The sequence below is a fragment of the Cheilinus undulatus genome, linkage group 14 (assembly GCF_018320785.1).
Source record: "Cheilinus undulatus linkage group 14, ASM1832078v1, whole genome shotgun sequence".
Classification (NCBI taxonomy): Eukaryota; Metazoa; Chordata; class Actinopteri; order Labriformes; family Labridae; genus Cheilinus; species Cheilinus undulatus.
Genome location: NC_054878.1, coordinates 27,192,481 through 27,213,504, shown reverse-complemented (window position 1 = coordinate 27,213,504; position 21,024 = coordinate 27,192,481). Strand labels below are relative to the sequence as shown.

Here is a 21,024-nt window from a genome sequence, read left to right as displayed (position 1 = left end):
TGCTGCGTGCTCCTTTATGGGATTTCCATCATTAAGTGGTGATTTGGTTGCAGTGAAAAACTGTTATCACAATGAGAGGCATCAAAGGGAACTGAATGAGAAAAGATGTTGCTATCTTATTTTTTTTAATCTAAAAGATAAACTAAATATCTTCTATAAGCATATCACATGTTAAAAGATACGATTAAAGGGGTATGCTGAAGAAAGCAAAGCCAAGAAAATTAGCTAACCACCAAGCGTTCAACAAAATATCCAAGCTTAGCATTTAGGCTAGCATGAACTTTGACCTGGGTCTTTGCCTTTGACCCGTAAACCTCAGAGATGGCCAGTCATGCATTATGTTCTGCAGGACACCCTCATTCATATAATTCCTGTGAAAGTTCAGCTAGTTAGGATGACTGATTTGAAATGAATCTCTTATTGTCTTATTCATTTATCAGTTTTATTAATCTCCTGAATTTCAAAGTTGACAAGTGTTTCCACGCAGCATCTTGCTAAAAGTGCACAATGTGTACTTTGTATAACATTTACAACATTGAAACAAAGTGTCCCAGTTCTTTCAGCGACATCCGTAACACATTTATACAGATAAGAGGTGGTGTGATACAGCCGAAGCATATACTGTTGATTATTGTTATTTATGTGACAAATAAGGAAAGATCATTTAGAGATGTTGTTAGGAGTTTTGTTCCAGGAATGCTTTGCAGCAACGTACACACTGTTGGTACACCTTCTCAAAGTCTTCATCACTCCCCTAAAAAACAACAACAAAAGGATAAAATGAGCTTTGGATGAGAACTGACTGGGTTTTTAAAACAAATAATAAAATGTCATTAAGAAGCGCTTCATATTTCCATCTGGGTGCCCAAACTGTTGAGACGCTACAAAGAACAGCTTCTTCATTGTATTAAGAAACAAAAGTAGTAAAAATGTCTGACTAAGGAGGGGGGGTTTCATCCAGTCAAGCTGACAGTTCATAACTGTAATCGATGCAAACAGACCAGAAAACTTCTGTCTCCACTGGTCCAGATACATAGTTACTGTCTGGCTCCTCACTGTTCACTTTGCTGGCATGCTATGTGGTTGCTGGCCAGGAGACCACAATCCAATACCATCATGTGTCCAAACCACTCAAACTTTTAAAACCATTTGTTATTAATTTTTTTGGGAGAAAGCAGCATGAAGAACAAAAACATAAATGCAGTTTTGTTTCCATGAGATGGAAAAAAAGATCAGCTTTTCTCTATGTAAACAAAGGCTGATTTATCTTACATTTCTTTCAGTGAGCTCTCCTTTGCCAAACTAATCCTTCTGACAGGTGTATTAGATTAAGATGATGATTAAACAGCATGATTATCCCACAGGTGTGCTCTGGGCTGGGAATCCTAAAGGCCTTTGAAAAACAGTGAATTTTCTGTGTGTTTTAGCCTTTGCACACACACATAAACAGCATTTTAGGTTACTGAAAACACACCATTCAGGAAACGCTTTCCAGAGAGAAGATTTTCACAAAGTGTATTTATAAGTCCCTATTTTCATTGCTTGTAACATCCTACTGTGTGCTGGTTCCTCCCCTGTTTGATGTTTGGTGGGACAATTTTGAAAGTGAAATGGTGAGGTCAGAGAAAACTTTCAAGTCAGGGAGAGCTTTGCTGTCTGAGACCGAGCAGCTTCTCCTGAACAGTGAAGGATGGACTGCTGCTGATACAGCACGCTCTTTGCAGCACGTGACAGTGTCTTTTTTCATTTTTTTATAATGGTGCAGATGTTTTTGTGATCGTAGTATGTGTGGATGGGATTATTTTTGAAAGAGAAAAACCTCCATTTCCCAAAACACCTCCTTACATGTGGACTAGGCCTAAAATATGCAGTTTTATTGCACAACAGGTGTTGCAAGTTTTGACTGAGCTTACAGCTGGAATATAGAGTGCAGAAACAAACATGCATTCATTATACTGAGCTGTCTCCATCGTCGCTCTCAAAACTTTGGCAGTCTATCACACGTTCCTCACGGTTGTCAAACATGTCACCACGTCAGCCATGGATCCCCATCTGGTGTGATATTGTGTGGGTGGTTTGCTTATGTCGGCATTATTAACTGAGAGTCCCAGGGTAACATTTTAGCACAAAAAGATACGTGATGAGATCCTGATGGCCCATTGTCTTGCCATCAAACTAGCTCAATCGACTCTTATTGCAGCACACCAATAAATCAAGCTCTTGTATGAGTTTATGCAACTGCAATACTTTTGAAAATTCTGAAATACCAACTAAGTCACGTTGTAATTCCCATCAAATCTATCAGATCATTTTCGCACAGCCACAGAGGACAAACAAGCCGGTTGCAACATCAGCTGTCATCTGAGATGACTGTTCAGGTCAAGAGTTGAGGTCCCTTGCCGGATACACATGAATTGAGTTTGTGGTTGGATGTACTGGCAAATTGTCCAAAGCAACACTGATGGCTGCATAACTTCAACTCACAGCTCAGTTGTAAAAACGCTACCCCTTCAAAACGTGTGACTTCTGGAAAAAGTGGGTTGTGTTTCAAATCCCCAAATTTATCTGGCCTTCTTCTGTCTAATACACACCTGTTACAACCATGCGTCTACATCAGCCTCTTAAAATGTTACAGCTGTCAGATTTATAAAAGATGGATAGTTTGAAAGGAATCAGCTTTAGGTTTAAATCTTCAGCTCTAAACGAATAAATAACATGTTCAGTTGACTGAGATATGACTTATTTCAGTCACATTTCAGGCTCTTCTTTTAGCTTCATCACCACTATTTATTTAAAATTTATTTTTTACGATCAAGCTCTCACAGTACGTTAAACAGCACCAAATGCAGTAATGCATGGATTATCATTAAGCCACACATAATGTACAGCACCACATTAGGAATTCCTCATTTTTAGCTGTTTTGGTCTTTCTTTGTGTAGCTCTGAACTTCTTAAAATAGATTTTTTTAAAGAACACTGACAATTTATTATCACTAATCTTAATTCCACAACTTTACTCCCTTAACTTTCCCCACTCTTGCTTTCTCACTCAAAACCATCAAGCAGATAAGGAAAGACAAGGCAACACATGGCCAAATACTTTGGCAATGACTTTCAATTTTGGAGACGGCACAAAAACAACGAAACGGATGTGCGAGCTATGGAGCATGGAAAGGCTTCTTTTATAGTGATGTCCAAGTAATTAAATAAGGGTTTTGTAAATGTTATTTATTGTGTTTTTTATTGGGCTAAAGGGGGTTGTGTTAAGTTTTATAGCTGCATGCTGTGCTGCTTTTTGTATTACACCATGGTTTGTTTAATCTTAGTGCTTTTTATTTCATGAAACATGCCAGGGGTGTGATCCAATCACAAGAGAATAAATTTCTCTTGTGCTGAAACAACTAGCATGTATATTTTGACAGTTCAGCATCTCCTTTCAATTTTTGATGGGCAAAATATGATGTTTGAAACATAACCTAAAACATAAACATCATTATTATTTTGTTAAACTAACTTTTAATTTCAACAGACTAAAAACTAAAATTAGTCATTTTCATAAAATCTTTACACCATTATCATAGCTTTCTTGGTAATAATCAATGTATTAACCAAATATGGGGATGAACTAAGATCAAACACAGGAATCCTCTTAACTATGCTTGAAGATATATGACTTTTTCTCTTGTACTTACATAATATGGGTCTTTGATGATCCTCTGCTTCTGTGGGTCATATGAACCCAGAAGCTCAATCTTTGCTTGGTGGTTTTTCACCTGTTTAGCTTTCCTCTCCAACTCACTGTGAAGAGGAGACAAAACGTGTAACTCCAGGAAAAACAGGGACACACTTCAAAGGTTTTAACACAGGACCCCTGGACCAAAGAAAAAAGAAAAAAATCTGCTCTGTTCAGATTGAAATGCTGGAAATCTCCTTTTCTCTGACATTTATGTACAAGTGGTGGGTGGCATTTCTTGCTGCATTCCTGTTGGTTGGTTAGTCAACGTAGGTTGTAGCAGCAGTCACAGTGTTAGATGGTCATCCTAAATTTCTGACACAGTCAGAATTTGATCCCAGGCTATCTTTAGTTGCAAGACCATGACAACAGCCATCTGTCAACCTGTCTAACAGTGCGATGAAAAACAATGAATGTGCAGTACTGTCATTGTTGTAGACACAGATTTTTTGTGCAAAAAAAATCAATTCAGTTCAGAGTTTTTAGGTGGTTCCTGTGGCCTCATGTGCACAGAGATTGTTTTCAGAACACTGCCGTCTGAATGTAGAACTATTTGAAAACGAAACATGAAGCAGAACATTGCCATGTAAACAAGGCCACGTCCAAAGATATCGCCACAATTTGTCATCTTTTGTCTGGGAAAGCCCAAAATCACAAGCTTGAAAGAGGCATTTTGTGAAAAGATTGAATGAAACAAGTTTAGAGACATGCTCCGCTCATTGGAAATGCTTGGTCAAACCTGCTTCTTATTTAATGTTATTTTTATTCATGTGGCAGTAGAACCTTATACCAGGGTTGGAATCACTAGTGGCCCCACGATACGATATTATCAGGATAACTGGGCCATGATTCGATATTATTGCCATTTTAAACATTTTTCAATACATTGAGTATTGCGATACTTGTGATATATTTTGATCTATACCATTTTTTCAACTGTGTAGCTAATTTAGCATTAGTCTTGCCCTCATGTTTGTCATATATCGTATTATTTAGCAATTAATTAAAAATGGAAATAGAGTTTTAAACACGTTTTTCTAAACCCATGTAATCTTGAACTAATTTTAGTAACACCTGGTTTATTATTTCAGAGGGACATCAAACATTTATTCAAGCCAACATTTCCACCTTTTCCAAGTGTAAAACCTTTTATGCATTATTTCAAATGCTCTTAATTTGCTGCATTTCCAGTCAGGTTTTCTCATACACATATTGAAAATATAGTATAAAATGAATATAAAATATAATATAAAAACTAGTGGACGGAAGCCGCCCTAATAAGATGTGGTAAGGAGCCATATAGTGATATAACAGATGTTAATTTCCCCACATATCATACATTCACATCAAATGTGTTAATTTGAATTTGAGTATTTTGAAAGTACCTTCCTGTTGAAAGAAAACCAAACCTTGACTGAGAACCTCGTCTAGGAAAGGGCCTCATTTTCTCAGTCTCGCCAGCTTAACATTTGTGAAGGGAAAAAAATGTGGGAGAGAAAGGGGAGAAAAACTGCCCAAAGAGCAAAGACGAGGCATCCAAGGAACTCAGTAAGCTGCTTACAGATCAGATCTGCCACAGGCATGTGATCTCAAAATGATCCCTAAACGTTCAAAGTATCAAAAAATATCCCTCCCCCTGACCTCTGGAAGGGGCTTAAAGAAGGATATTGCTCATTAAGGGGAGGCCTTCCCCTACACGTTAGTCATAGCTCAATGTTACCACCATGTTCATGTGCATGTGAAAGAGTAACACAGATCAGTATCCAGACTGTTAGCAGGGCAACCTAGTTTGACCCCCTTCAAGGCAGATGTTTTCTTTTTTGATCCCAGGCAACCATCAACAAAAAAGAAGGGACACTTGACCTCCCAGTGTTTGATGCACTGAGTATTCAACTGCTTGGATGCACCATTACAAAAATACTTTAAAACTTCTGATATCATCTAAAACAACTTACTTATAATTGCTCTCATCCATGCAGAGAATGAACTCAAAGCTCATGAAGTCGTCCCTCGTCACCTGTAAGTGAGAACAAAGCAAACATTACTCTTGGCTCCATGTTTAAACACAATGTGGCCTGCAGAGTCTCTCAACAGTCCTTCAGAAATTCAATCATGATACAACAGCAGATAAAGTCTGCTCTTTGAGCTACACTTTTTGAGCTGACATAATCTGGATTTTTGTGGATTCAAACTAGGGCTGTCGCAGTATACTGGTATTGACGATAACTGTGGTATTAAAAATAAAATTTCAATATCGTGTTAAAAATGTGCATATGATAATATCGTGTAAATGATCCAGTGCTATTCCAGCGCTGTCATGAGCCCTGAACATTTTTAAGAAGCCCATCAATGTAACAGATCATCAACTCCTGCTCTCCTCTAACCTCTGCGCCCTTCGTTCTGAAACCGTTCAGCCTCACTTCGCCGCTCTCTCTCTCTCTCTCTCTCTCTGTCTCTCTCGCTCTCTCTCTCTCTCTCTCCACGTGCACCCCCGGCTGGCGCACACTGTGAGCCCAGCAAGATGTTTAGAGAAAACAAGTTTTCCTTTTCCTCGTTCACACAGCTCTTAACAGACAGGATGGAGATATAGAGTCCTGCGTTGGACAGCTAACACCCTACCTGTCCATTCCCCCTGATTTCCTGATCATTAACACCTGCTGGTGCGGTGGGTGTCATCCCTCTCTCTCACCTGCACGCACAACATGCGTGTCAGAATCTCTGTGCCAGTGTCCCTTCCTGTGCGTCATGAGGCGCATCAGAGCAGTGTGCGCATTTAAAGAAATTAGACTGTGCCTTGTTCACTAACTTCAACAGTTTTAGTGCAAGCAAAAATTAAATTCAGACCTGATCCCAACGCAGCCATTTAACTCAGTTCTTTTAGTGGAGCTAACAGGAAAAGTCTCAAAAAACTGCTGCAGGTGCTCTTGAAATATGTCTGTAATCAATTATTTCCTTATGTGTTTATAACCCTACGTTTCTGACACTGTTTTGGCATTATGATAATGTAAATCCTGTGTGGTGGATAAATTTATCAGTCAGAGGTGGAGCCATGGGGTGGCTTTTGGGGTCTATGCCCCTAACGTTTTCTCAAAAGCTCAGAATCTTTAACTCTGGTGAAAGTACGTTATCTCTGATAACTGATGAATGTAAAAAGAACTATCTTGGATTTTGATAAACAGACTAACCCTGCTGATCACAATACGGAAATTTCATTCTTGTTGCCAAACTGAAAAAACCCAAATCAGATGGGTTTTTTTTACTTTGAAAAGCTTAAAAGCACATGCTACAGAATAAATAAAAACCTTACTATTAATATTTCTGCATTTTTTAAGAAATATGACCCTCCGCAATGACACAACAGCTGCGGTACCTCCTTAGACAGGTATTTTGAGTGTAATTCATCTGCCAAAAGAGAGAACACAATATAAATAAAGACAAATTTGATTAATTGTCCCATTATTATTTACACTTTTATTGATATCGTGATAATATCGTTATCGTGACATTTTTTGCCCACAATAATCGTGAAGTGAAAATCTGATATTGTGACAGCCCTAATTCAAACCCTGTTTTTGAGCACATTTATGGACAGAAATTTCATTGACAATGTTAAAACATTCTGGAATAATGTGACTACATAGTTTTCATTGTTTGTGCCACTATGTAGCAGCATTTTTATGAGTGTGCCATGGTTTAGATTGGTTACAGAATCCACACAAGAAGGCACTTGTACACAAATGTGGTTGAGCCAGCCACGCCAACTGATTCATTGGTCCACAGGTGGTGATAGTATGCAGAGAAAGCAGGGAGGCTGTAAGCTTACTAACACACATCTTAACAAAAAAGGGTTTTAAAATTTATCATGACACTTTGTTAGAAGTTTTACGATGATCAAAATGAACTCCACACATTTGTCAGACCTCAAAGATAAAACACTATGGGTTTGTTCTTGTAAACAACTTTAATGTGTCCGCAAGTCAACAGGGGTCCGCTTAAATGAACAACTAAGGCATTCTAGCCCTCTGCAGTGACAACAATTTAACTTGAAGCACAAGGAGAGGCTTTTATCATGAAGCAGTCACTGAAAGTACAGAGTTGGGCTGTCCAACTTTTAGAATTTTAATGTCAGCACTGAAAACAGACATGCACATCTGGTACTGGGGGTTAATGATGTGATGCAATACGATAGGTATACTTATTATGATTACAATCAGACCTGCCCACAGAATTGACTGGGCCCCTGAAAAAACCTAGTGAATGGGCTCTGCCCAGATGTGAGTTTGATGATATCACTGCATGTGTGTTGGATCAGTAGCATGGATGCTAATGTCCTGGTTAACAATTCCCTCATTTTGGAGCTGGAAAGTGTGTCAAGCTATATTTGAGTTTTGATGTTCAAATTATTTATTCAGGTCACATTTTAATCCATTTTTCATCACTGTTTCTGCCTATTTTGCCACATTTGTGTCCATATTAAACCTATTTTTGCCACTCTTTGACCCCTTTTCATTACATTTTTTTAAACAATTTTTGCAACTTTAAAACCAAATTTTTGCCACGTTTAAACCATTTTTTATACATTTTGCCTCTTTCACCCATTTAAACCACTTGTCCTGTATGTTTTATCCCCTTTGTGCCAATCTTTTATTATTTTTGCCACTTTTTAACCCCTTTTCATTACTTTTTTCAACATTTTTTTGTCAACTGTAACCCATTTTTGATACTTTTGCCAATTTTTAATCTTTTACCAATTTTTGCCACATTTTGACCTCTTTTCACACTTTTTTCTGCCAACTTCTGTCGCTTTGTGCCACTCTACAACCCATTTTGCAGCTTATCGGCCATTTTTGCTCCTCTCTAACCCCTTTTTACCAGTGTATCTGGACATTTTTGCAGCCCTTTTTAAATTATCTACTAATTATGACAGTATATGTTAGTAAAAACTAATCAAATTTTAAGTCATTCTAAAACTATTTCAAAATTAATTGTTTATGGGGTGGATTTAACAGCTGCAGACATTTAAAGCCAAAAGATACTCTTAAAACCAGATCATCTTCTTTTCATCCTTTTCTGAATTTAATGATCTTTCAGGGGCTGGACAGGAAGCTTTGGGGGGCCTGATATGGCCCCCAGGCTGCCAGTTGATGATCAGGGGTGTAGGGCATTACATCTCTGCTGTAAAAAAAAAGTTTTTAACTGGTACACACATTTCAAGCCAAAGGAATAATGAACCTTCTGCAATTTGAAAACTGCAGCAGGCCATATTGTGTTTAAAACTCCACAAATATGTGCTCCAATGGTCAATATTCACAGCTGATATAGGCAGATACTGATATCATGCTGAAAATACTGTGCATCCCTAGCTAGTTTTAATAATATCTGAGCTGAGCCAAATGATCCTGATCTCTAAAAAGAGCCAGATTTTCCATCACAATGAGTGAGGGTGGACAGTCATCAGCTGTGAAAACACAGAAACATCAAGGTTTACTGTGCCAAACTGTACTGAACCAAACCAGACTGCTTTGTGGAAACATACACAAGCGCTGTCTGACATTGCTCCTCAAGGGTTTAGACAGGTTTTTTTCAATCAGTATCTGCTGCTGTTTTTCTGTGACCTTTACACTTTTTGCCTGAATGTGTCAATACTTTTGGGACACAAAGGTAGCTTAAGATGTTTTTTTTCTTTTTTGCAATTTGAATGATTGGCACACTTTCTTTGGCATTTCAATAGCATTTCTCTGAGCAGGAGTCACTTCCTGCCCCCATCTGGAGGTTTCCCTGTGATGTGACAACATCTGCAGATAACCTTTATTTTAGGACAGTTGTATAACAAAATAATGAAAAACAAAAGGGCCCTTTTTTACTGTGATCAGACATTGTGATGCCATCTCCTTCCTCTACTTCTCTGGCCAGTTAACTCCCATTCAAATGACATCCACTCATGTCATTAGCTAGAAGAAGTAAGGAAGTGGTGACACAGAGAGTGAAATTACCAGGAAAAGATTTTAAGACCACCTGTTTTTTATTTTTTATTGTATCACATGAGTCAAGATGGCAATACATTGCCATATTACTATTTTGACCCTCTCCTTGTATTCATAGACTAAGTAGCTTATCTTTTCATTATTCATATGGAATTAAACAGCATTTATTGTTACCCCTGGTGTGATTAAATCAGTCATGACTTAAGTTTTTGATAAGTGGGTTATAAAAATCTGTAGCCATGCTGAGCGATATTGTGTAAAATGCTTGTTGTGCTTGGTGATGATTTAATAGAACAAGCAGCAGCAATAAAAAAAAAATAGAAGATGTGTCAAGTTTTGAGAGCCAATGTATTAGAATGATGAGGAGACGGTGAGGGCTGCGGGAGACAATGGTAACAGGAGAGAAACAAAGGAACAAGGCACAAATAAATCTCTTGCTATGCTCCAGATGTTGAGTTACAATCCATCACAGTGGCAGCTGTGGTCATTCATGCAACAGCAGAGGAATAAACAGATGTTTGTTATGACTGTTTTGAGGCTGAATTCAAAATAAACAGTATGGTTCAGCAATGAGAGCTTGATCTCTTTATTTTCCACATGAACACTCTCACAGTTTTTCATTCACACTGGATAGTTATCTGAAGCGCTGATCCCAGCGCCTGTTGTGCTCATCGCTCTTGTATACCCTCGCACTTCAACAGAAACTGTGGTAATCCCTTGATGAAAAGGAAGCTCACGTGAGCCTTCTCAAAAGGCTGCCTGACACCGTTAGTTGATTTCTGAGACATTTGGCTGACAGTGAACTAAAAAGCTTTCACTGTACACGAGGAATGAGAGGAGGAGATACCCAAGTCACTGCAAGTTTAGCAAGTTCAACAGGAAATAATATAAAGTTGTTAGAGAATAACAAAGGGGATTTGTTATCAGGATAATTATACAGAAAATCTAACATCAAATTTAGTACCTTTTTCAAGACCCTTTTCATACATTTAAAAACCCTGTCACATTTTCACTTTTTTTTTTTACCTTTATATAGGCAGCAGAATTGTGTATTTAAAATATATAAAACTACATAAAAACTAGCCTACAACCTCTTCGTAAATACAGAAATTAAACCTAAGGAGTCCACGACCACACTGGGGTGTCGTCCTCATGCGCTAGTTTTGTCACATGACAGCATGCAAACAAAGGCACATTTTTCATTGAAATCACGTTGTGAGGAAAGTGTGTTTCAAGCCTTCTATCAGTTTTTGTTTGCTGTCAGCAGGTCAATAAAAATGGGAAAACTAAGCATTTGAATTTGATAGAAATATTATTTTACACCGGAGGACAGTGTTCCATACTTCTAAACTTTTTCATAATTTCAGCACTTCAAGACATTTTTCTAAATGGAAAAAACTGCTAATCATTCAGTCAGTTTAAATCAAACTATGTTATTTAATTCTCCTTGTAATTGTTTTCACAATGTATTGTACTGTGGGATAATTGTATATAATTGTATTTTTCAGCATTTACCTTGATTTTGGCTCACTTATACATCTTTTATGTTTAATTTGCATTGTTTGGGAATTCTTCACAGCCCTTGAATGTGACAAGTGCCAGATTCAAAGTATTTTAAATATTTAAATATTATGGGCATTATTCACTTGACATAAAACACCAATAGATACATGTGTTACCTGTGTAAAAATATCAGTCATTAGGTTGATTTATGCAAATTTACCATTTCTATGTCTAAAATTACATCATTTTCTAAATTTCTCAATCTTGATATATAATCTTGACTATATCTAACTATCTCTATGTATCTAACTCTCTCTCTCTCTCTCTCTCTCTCTCTCTCTCTCTATATATATATATATATATATATATTAACATACTTCAGTCATGGGTAGTTAATTAATGTAACTACCTATCATACTGTTGGCAGTGGAAGCTACAGGCTGGTGCTTAAGCATAAAACAAATCACTGCTGCTAATAAAGGATCAAGATCATAAACAATGTAGTCATCAATACTAAGAGTGTTTTTCCATATCTGTTATAATATATTACTGATTGTATTATGATGTAATTAAGACATTTTATGATATTTTCACTCTCATATTCTCTTTTTTGTATCAACTGTGCTTAACTAAAGCAACCCCACTTGATAGACAGTCCAGACAGCTAAGATGGATGACATTTGGGCCAAACTTTATACCAGCAAGGTCTAATGAAAGGTTGAAGCACTAGTATAACATCTTACGGCTCTGTATCTTCAAACAGAGAACTGTATAGCTTTAAGAAAATCTCTGAAAAATATGGTTTAGAAAAAAAAGTTTTTTAAAGATACCTGTAAATTAGGGCTTACAGGGATAAACTTGAGTACAAAATATGAATAAGACCTTGTTGAAAAATTTGCTGACATGCATAAAAGTAAGGACACCAGAAAACTATCAACTTTCTATTCAAGAATACAGTCTAATAAGGCAAATTCAACAAACAAGGTTAGGACTCGTCATCTGAGGCTGGCTGGTTAAATGTGTGTTCTGTTCAGTCCTCCTCCACCAGATCTGGTCTCTGGGGAGATTTCTGCTGGCGTAATTTGATGAGACATTTCATAACCCCTACAATAAAATTGTATACAGTCAGCTGACATTAGGATAGGTCTATGTTGGAGGAAATGTAGAGAACAGCTTACAGAAAGCTATCTCCTATTGTCTAACGGCCCAGTAATTCGACCTTACTAGAAGGAGATAACACAAGCATTAGACACATCCTCAAGTCTTATGGAGTACAAGGGTGGCCAGTTGTTAAAAAAAGAAAAAAGCAAAACTGCTAATTTTAAGTGATCCACCTATAACATTAAGACTGATTGATTATGGAAAATCAGAATCACATATTTTTTTTATTGATATTGAATTCATGATTGTTAAACAACAAAATTTCTCACTGATTTCAAAAACCAGCATTAAATGAATTTATCATAGCGCTGTCAAAAGAGTAACATTTTTTAATTGTGATAAATTCCAGAATTGCTGTGGTTAATCACGATTAATCGCACCCTTTTTATTGCACTTTAAAATATCACTTTTTTGCATATTAAATGGTTTTTGCGTCATTTTGGACTCTTCTACTGTCTTCAACTAAGCTTAATTGACTTCTTGTTTGGACACAGACCTGCTTTTACAGGTAGATCAAAGATTATGAAATTAACTTAAGCACAGAAAAAAAGAACATGTTATGGATCTTAAAAAGGATATGAGTGAACAGTAATGGGTGAATGTTTGATATCACAAATGACTTCTGATTTGTCAACTGAGCTGTCTGAGTGTTTTATAGTGAAATGATACATTAAGGGGCAGTAGTGAACTTATTTTATATCAGTAACAGCAGGGAGACTATAGTGTGTTGAATCATGCAATTAATCATGGCTAAAAAATATCAGTGCACTAATTCATCAAGATTTACTCAATTCATCTTGACAGCTTTAATTTATAATATTTAAATACTCCGAGTACTTTGAAAAGAAACTATAATTGCATTTAAAATAGTTAAAAAACAGCAAAATCCTTATTTACAATAAAATGAATAAACAAAAAAAACTTTTATGACAAAAAAATTAAAACAAACATGAAAAAGATACTAAAAGGCAAAACCAATGGACAAAACCAGTGTAAAAGCATTGGCACGGTAATTGTTAAATGACAATTATCTTCTTTTCATGATAGTGGGGAGCTAAAACTGTCAGATGGAAACCTGATTAATTGCCCAGCATTAGTATGCATAACACCTGAGGATCTTTTTATAATGACAAGTCACAAATACCTCAGTCTGTCTCTGTTTTAAATCATAGTTAAAATACTGGCAATGCTTTATCTAAACGTTGACTCAGTGATAACATTTGGACGAGGTTGGATACAAAATCTGAGCTCTCTTAAATCTAATGTCTGCTTGGCATTATCTGAAGGGCATCAAACACTCCACATAATTTATCACAGATCATTTTGGAGCATGTTTGCTTTATTAAACAAACATTTTTGTTTATGTGGAGATATAGTTATCTCCCTCTTGGCCAGTGTGCTTGCATACTGGCAGCAGCAGTAGTTCAGCAAAGTTCACAGAGTAAAACAGTCTGGCAGGAGTGGAAACAGAGGAAAAAAAGAGGGTGGAGGCAAAAGAAAGTGATAGAAAAGGGTGAAAAGGAATGGATTTGCTGAGTTTAAGCCAAGGTTTTCAGCCTCTACATCCCTACTTTGAAGAGATAAGACTGGGGTCTGGCTGAATGGTGTTCAGAGACAAACCAACAAGATCTGAAGCACCTGGTGAAAGCCCCTGAGTGCTTTCAGGAAACAAGAAAGAGTGTTTTAAGGGCACAGGGGAGTGGGAGTTGTACTAAGGATTGGCCAGAACCGTGTCAGGCCTGAAAACCCTACATGGACAAACATCTTGGTATGATTTTAGGCGTGTTTCACGATTTGAAACACATGCTGGGAGGTGATTCTCTGATCGAATGGCTCTACCAGTATTTCATACACACTAAAGATATCATCACTTTGTACAGCAGTATAGAGGCAGGCCTGGTTAACAAGTTCTTAATCACTTTCATAGACAATCTTAGCTTACATAACAGAAAAATAATCTGCCCACTCATTTAAACCTGACAATAATTCAGTCTGGTTGATTGATGTCCATGTATGTGTCACTGCTCTGTTTTTCTGGTGTCTGAAATCAGTTCAAAATGCATAAAAAAATTGAAACAATAACGAATCAAAAGCACATTTTTAACAGCTCAAGTAATAAATTGTGGGAACATGAAAGACACTTGAAAAGGACTACATAATGAACATTTAAAAAAAAAAAAAAAAAAAAAAAGGAACATGGTCACCACAAAGATAAAACTTTTAGTTGTTGTTTTGTCACTTGATCAGCTGCAGGTTATATGTGAAAGAAAAATGTAACATGTAGTCTAAAATAAGTTAAAAGTCTCAAATAATTTTGTTGTGTGCTTCAAAGTTCACCTTACTGTCACAAGAGGCCACTGTGTGAAAATAATGTACCAAGACTGACCATGTGGAAAACTGTACCAAACTTTTAACTACAAAGATGGATTTATGTCCTCAATCTCATTTCAATAGACTACAAAGTAACTTGCACAAAGCGAACAGGAAAGTGGGCTGCTTGTCAACAGGCACAAAAACAATCATCAGTTGCTTTTATTGTATTGCTTACATGAGAATGAAATTTGGTTTTCCCTGTGAACAAAGAAATACACCTCTTCACATGTGTGTCATGCTTTCTAAGAGGAAAACCTGGTCCTGCTTCTTATTACTGTTTCATTTGCAACTCACTTTGAAACTAGCATCAGTAAGATGTAAACAAAAGCTTTTTTGGGTCTATGTGCTGTTAATCCCTTTTCCAAATTCTGACCTGATGGCATGTTAAAGAGTATTAAAAACATTGTAATGGAGACATCTTCTTCCTTGTGTTCATTTTTGCTGTTGTGTGTCATAAATTAAACATGTGTAGAGTCTGGAGTTATTCCCCCTTTTCCAAAACAACTGACTGGGTTTCAAGAGTTTTTGTTGTGATGGGGTTGTATTTAGGCAGGTGTTGCAGATTGAAAGGCAGGACTAAATAAAAAGTTTAGGAATAATCATTAATGTATGACCAACATCTGCACCAGCTATGATTAAGTTGAGTATAGATTCAAAATCTGAGCTCTCTAACATCTAATGTCTGCTTGGCATTATCTGTAAAGCCATCAAACACTCCACATAATTTATCACAGATCCCTATGAAACATGTTTGCTTTATCAAACTGTAGTTTAGGTTATGAGCATTATAAGGAATCACTAACTAGAAGCATGTATTAGACTGGAAAATCTGAAGGAAGTTGGTTACGTGCTTAGTTATAGAGCAACTGTCATCTACATCTCACTCATACACACAGTCATAAATGAGCTGAGAGGAGCCACGGGACAGCTGGTAGTACCTGTCGGGCCCTGTGGCTCGTCTCAATTCCATTCTTCCTTAGACAGGCCAAACCGCGGGCATCTGGTGAGCTGCCTATATTCCAGTCGGATGTGGCACCACTGTCTATGACCCACTGCAACAACAGAGAACAAAAAAAGGGACGCTAACTATCGCTAAGGTGTGGAGGTGGGTGGTCATACCTGCCTGGCCACATGCATCATTGGCACGTCATGCTTCTTCATGCAGGCTTGACCGCGGGGGTCTGGAGAGCTTCCTATCTCATAGGTGGATGTGGCGGCACTGTCTATCCTCCACTGGGCAGAGCAGATCGCGGGAACAACAACATAGCAAAAAAGATTCAGTAAATGTTGTCAGGGGTTTACTATATTTTGGGCGATGTTGCAGACTTCAGGACAGGATCAGAAGGAGACTTGGAGGATGCAGATTGTTCCTTTTAGTGTATACTGAAAGTGTGCTTTCATCCAACAGTCGGATTTAGCTTAGTTTGGTACAGTAGGTAATTATTTCCACTGACAAAAGATGGGAAAGGTGACCCCTGCTGTTCTATTTTTGGTTATCTTTGTGTTGGGGCAACAGGGCTAACCTAGCCTACCCTTAAGTGTGAAGCTAGGCACACTGGTGGCTTACACCCCTACCCACACAAGTAAGGGTACAATTGGCTGTAAAACATAAGCCAGATCAGGGTTTACTGTACCAAACTGTGCTGAGCCAAACCATACTGCCTGATGAAAACACACCATTTAAGAGGCACTGAAAATAAAAGAAACTTAAATGCAACAGAACATATTTGGGCTACTTTAAATCATGTTATCAGTTATCCTCAAAAAACTGAGTCAAGAAGAAGAAAATATTTCTTAAAATCAATAAAATCCTGTCATGCACAGTTAAATAACAAAAAGGATGACTTTTTTTAGCATTATTTCTTTCATCTTATTTTGGGTTTTGAAGAACACCAACCACAACTTCAAATCATGTCAAAACAGACACAACTTTAAATAAACTGTAGCAAGGTCATGAGTAGAGCATAAAATGAGAGATAGCGGACACAAGTCATTTTGTAGTCTCACTTATTGCACCAAACATATCTAAATTATAACATAGTCTGTGCATTAATTGGCAACTGGAAAAATCTCAAAGCAGGAGACGCTATAGGGCAAAATCAATAGAACTGAGTCGCATGCCCTCTCATGTGCATGTATCTACTGATGCTAACCACAGATTTACTATTATACTTGTTAAAACATGTATTTATGTAATCAACAACCTCAACAAAATATAGAAGCTCTCTTTGTAATTTTAAATACAACTGTTATGATGAATATAGTTTGTTTCTAGAATAGTTTATTGTAGCTTTAATATCACAACTGAACACAGGATATTATAATGATTTCATGATCACATTACCTTGTCAACAACACCGGCATCAGTTGCCATCTTCCTGAAAACTGCTTCAGCTATGGGGGATCGGCAGATATTCCCTGTTTAAAAGAAAACAAACAAACAAAAAAAAACATGACATCTTATCGCCATACAGTAATTTTGACAATGTACATGAGTGCAACCAGGTTAAAAATCATCTATAACATTACTATATTTAACCAAGCTTTATATACATATATATATATATATGAAACCCAATGTCTTAACGATGTTAAGATACAAAACTAAATTTCTTTATGAATTATTGTTCAATTTCTTACTTATTTAAGACCAATATTTCTGCAGATTTGGACTAAACCATGAATGGTGAGCTAGGGCAGTGATTCTCAACGTGGGGGTTGGGACCCTCTTAGGTGTAATGTTTTTATGAAGACATCGCGACATCCACAACGTCTTCCAAAATGTGATTTCAAATTGTATATTTTACCCATTTTGATAAAAATACACAAATAAAATTAGTTGAATGTAAAAAAAAACATGGCCATTTGGTGATATTTATGCTTCAAGTGCATTCAAGTTCATTAAAGTTGCTTTGGCAACATGAATAGTTGCTGTTCCACTTTTTATTTGATGTCTTTTCAGAGTAGTCATGTAAAGCAATGTTATTATGTTTATTTGTATTTATGACTGCACATTGCCATTTCAAAACTTGAACAGCTGTGCTGTCTTAAAAAAATAGATATTTGATCTCAATGAGTTTTTACTGGTTAATTAAATAAGAACCGTAAAACACAAATTCTTTCACCCAGCGTGTAACCTAAAATATGCAAAAATCCAGTAGTCAGATTTTCATGAAGATTTTTATGATAACAAACTCTCAGTAGTGAGATGACACAGTCAGTTTACACTCACTGCAGATAATAAAGATTAATTATTTTGGTGTTGTTAGAGTCAGTATTCATTTCATCGACTAAAACTATAACAAAACATGTTCTTCAACTACCTTTTTTCAGTGATGAAGACAAGACTAAGGCTAGATAAAAATGACCAAAAGGCTGATGAAAAGTAAATGAATCTTCGTCAAGGAGACTAAAACAAGACTTAAAAATTAGTGCTGGAAAGCTAGACATTCAAAATCCATGCCATTCCTCTACTTTGCGTGTAAGGTACATCAGTATTTTCACCAGTGTATTTTAAATCAAAGTATTAATTCATTATTAAAAGTGCCTTCCATTTACGATTGTGACTAAAAGAGTAAAATGTACTTTTTAATGACTAAAACTAGAATCAAATGATTTTTGAGTTTTTTCAGCTAAAACTTTTAACAATGAAAATGACTAAAATGTGACTAAAACAAACAAACAAACAAAAAACATTTTAATCTAAAGACTTAATCTAAAATAGCTGCCAAAATGAACTCTGGTTTGGGTCCTCATGTTCTTCTAAACTTACTTTTTTAAATATCTGATAGACGGATTTGACCCAAATAAAACAAAGGATATTGATTCCTCATTTTTTCGCTGTTTTTTTTTTTTTACTGAAATATACTAAATAACAACATATATTCTTTTATCACGTAATAAAGCCCGACTTAACGACAAACTCGTGACTGAGATTCAAAGCTGGACTTTGACCCATGAATAATGGACTTCCGGGATGTTGTCATCAGATTTATTAGCAAACATCAGCCACGGTAATGTTACTCAGCGTTTCTATAAAGTCGCTGTATGATATTTTCCACTAAACCCGGCTGCCCACTAGCTCAGCATGAGAATGAAGATGTGTTGATCCAAATCAAGCAGAATGAGCTGATACATCACCGCACTTTGATTTTTAATGAGGCAGTTAACTAGCGGAAACATTTTGAGAATGCTCATAGCTGTTTAAAACCACGTCTAAATGAACAACAACAACATCTGGCAAACGTGTTGTATCAAATATTTGTTTTTTGAATCCACCCTTGTAATCGCATAAGCTTATTCAGGATTAACGGACGTCTCCTACCCAAGCAAACGAACAAAACCGACTTCGACCCGGATGCCGCCATGTTGTTGTGGAAGGTCCTGTATGACGTAGCATGTGTGGCTAGCAGGTGCCTGACAGAAAAACGAGACGGCGGTAGGTACTGTTAAAATGCTTCTTACTTCACGATATATTTTTTTATTTAGAGTAAGAATTTATGATTAGAAAAACCTGTGGAAATATAAAGATTAAATTAAGTTTAAAACTTTTAGTCTAAGTGCTCCAATGGGCCAACCGTTAATATCTTGTCAAACTGGTACTGTTATTTTTTTAAGATATTTTCTGTTGACCTTTTTGAGTACTCCTACAGCTTAAAGACCCTGTATAGTGAAATCCATAATTTTTGTCTTGACATAATACATATGTTGGAGTTTGGTTGCTGTAAACATACGAAGACACTGAGATGTACATGTCACAGAATTTTGGATTTAGACTGTTTTTTTCTGTTCATTGTGAGGTAAATTTGCCAGATCTATTGGCCACAGTGGTCTATGGATCATTTAAAGTATCATAACAGAGATTTAAGCCAGAAAACGGACTTTGTCTCTTCTTCTAAGGTCAACAAAAGGTCAAGAAGCAGGCTACCTGCATGAGCGCTTTCCTCCATTCAGATTATAGCATTTGTTTAATTTGACAGGATCATATTTCTCCTGAGTGGGCATGGCTTCAGCTTATATAACAGATACGCTCATACCATCCTGGAGCAGATTTTAATTTTTCATGATGTTGAAGCTTAATTTTATAAACTTAAACTCATTACACAGTGGCCTGTCATACAACAAACCTACATACAGATCTATTTTCACTCTACAGGGTCTTTAATGAGGTCTTGATTAATTATTTGATTCCTTAATTACTCTACAGCAGAAGGTTGGTTTTGTATGATTCTGTTTTTTATACAAACAGCCCCTGTCAAACTGTACTTTTTTGTTTGCCTGTGAATTTATCTTTAAATCCATGGTTTTTTCAACTTTTTGCCAAAGGGCAGGAGTGGGGAGTAACTAATAACATTTGCTCAAATGGTTGTAAATGAGAAGTTATTCTTTATTTTATTCTCTTGTTGTTCTTGCCTATAAGGGAAGAACAACTCCACAGTAACGACTCGGAACTTAAATTAAACTGTAAATGAAATACTTTTTACTTTAATTTGAGTAGATTTATTGATTGGTAATTCTACTTTTACTTATGTAAAATTTAACCAGAGTAACTGTACTTTTACTTGACTATAATAGTCCTGTCCTTTTCCACCTCTGCCTAAGGGACATCTATTAAGCCAAAATCTCAAGTCACACCATATATTTATCCATGCAAAACATCCTCTTTGACATGTGCTATGGTATCTTTGATTGTTGTTTGGTTGTAGTTGCCTCACTTCACGTGGTTGTAAAAAAAAAAAAAAAAATCCCACAACACTCCTGGACTCTTCAACCACACTTTAGATTCACAAATGGATAACCAAATAAATTATCCATAATGACTATGTTTAATTGGTCTGGACAGAACCATTTGGGATAAACTTAGGCATGTGTGAGTCTGTCTTACTTGCATTTAACACTTTTATAGCTAGATTATCTGGTCCTAGCTCTGTCTTCTTGGTTATAAATAAGGTAGCCAAAGAAAATTCCTCATTCACAACTTTACAAAATTAAAGTCTCAGATCCCTCCTTGATGTAAGTTAGGGTAAATCTGGCTACGGTCATTGTATAACATAACATAACAATGAGCAGGAAATCTTTATCATGCTCAATGAAATCCACACTCACTATAATTCCAAAGTAAACCAAAGGCAAATATAGACCCCAAAGGGTCCCTTTAAGAAGTACAAATTGTCACTATTTTAAGACTCATGGAGCATTTCAGTAATCTCAGTGCTGCTCTGCATTGCTGTAGTATGTAATATGGAGGTCATGAGAAAATGCTCACTCTAG

At 36.6% G+C, this 21,024-nt stretch overlaps 1 protein-coding gene across 2 annotated transcripts; it reads right to left on the bottom strand.

Annotated features, from left to right (window-relative positions):
• Positions 1–414: 414 nt before the first annotated feature.
• acp1 (acid phosphatase 1) lies at positions 415–19,172 on the bottom strand. Of its 2 annotated transcripts, none has more exons than XM_041806087.1 (6): positions 19,079–19,172; positions 17,099–17,172; positions 15,693–15,806; positions 5,689–5,750; positions 3,693–3,798; positions 415–754 (listed from the first exon to the last, which is right to left on the bottom strand). In XM_041806087.1, exons 1-6 carry the CDS (start codon positions 19,119–19,121, stop codon positions 677–679), a joined length of 477 nt encoding a protein of 158 aa, XP_041662021.1. In that variant the 5' UTR covers positions 19,122–19,172; the 3' UTR covers positions 415–676. The 2 variants fall into 2 exon arrangements, with proteins under 2 accessions (XP_041662021.1, XP_041662020.1); XM_041806086.1 differs by lacking the exon at positions 15,693–15,806 and adding an exon at positions 15,874–15,987 and having other exon boundaries at positions 416–754.
• Positions 19,173–21,024: the final 1,852 nt, after the last annotated feature.